At 57.5% G+C, this 320-nt stretch overlaps 1 protein-coding gene across 1 annotated transcript in view; it reads right to left on the bottom strand.

The window, feature by feature from the left end:
• Nucleotides 1-5: 5 nt before the first annotated feature.
• LOC107107845 (zonadhesin-like) overlaps nt 6-320 on the bottom strand; it is a gene marked incomplete at its 3' end in the record, with an annotated part of 21,131 nt that continues 20,816 nt past the window's right edge. Inside the window, 1 exon segment of the mRNA XM_015408198.1 lies at nt 6-312. Within this exon segment, the coding sequence (XP_015263684.1) occupies nt 6-312 (307 nt within the window).

The raw sequence follows: 320 nt of genomic DNA, 5'->3' as shown, positions 1-320 counted from the left end.
CTTGCCCCTGGACCGCCTCTCATTCTCCACGTTGACAGCAAAGGATGGAGTGGAGTGCTTGTGCATGCAACTCCGTGTTAAGACATAAGTGCAGTTGCTCTGGACATCGAACGTGAGGCCGTCGAAGGTGAGAAAGTGGGGGTCACCGAACACATGGCAAGTCCCTGTCTTGGCCATGAGGGAGTGGCATGTCTGCACACCATCCACGACGCGACACTCCGCTTGAGCACCACAGGAGGAAGTCCGGCACTGCATGATGCCGCCCGCGTGGCAAACGCATTGTTCCTTGCAGAACCCGTTGGGATAGAAGGACTCGCCCA

The sequence above is a fragment of the Gekko japonicus genome, unplaced genomic scaffold (genome assembly GCF_001447785.1).
Source record: "Gekko japonicus isolate JY-2015 unplaced genomic scaffold, Gekko_japonicus_V1.1 scaffold5279, whole genome shotgun sequence".
NCBI lineage: Eukaryota > Metazoa > Chordata > Lepidosauria > Squamata > Gekkonidae > Gekko > Gekko japonicus.
The sequence above is the reverse complement of the archived record's forward strand: the minus strand, read 5'-3'. Positions and strand labels throughout refer to the sequence as shown.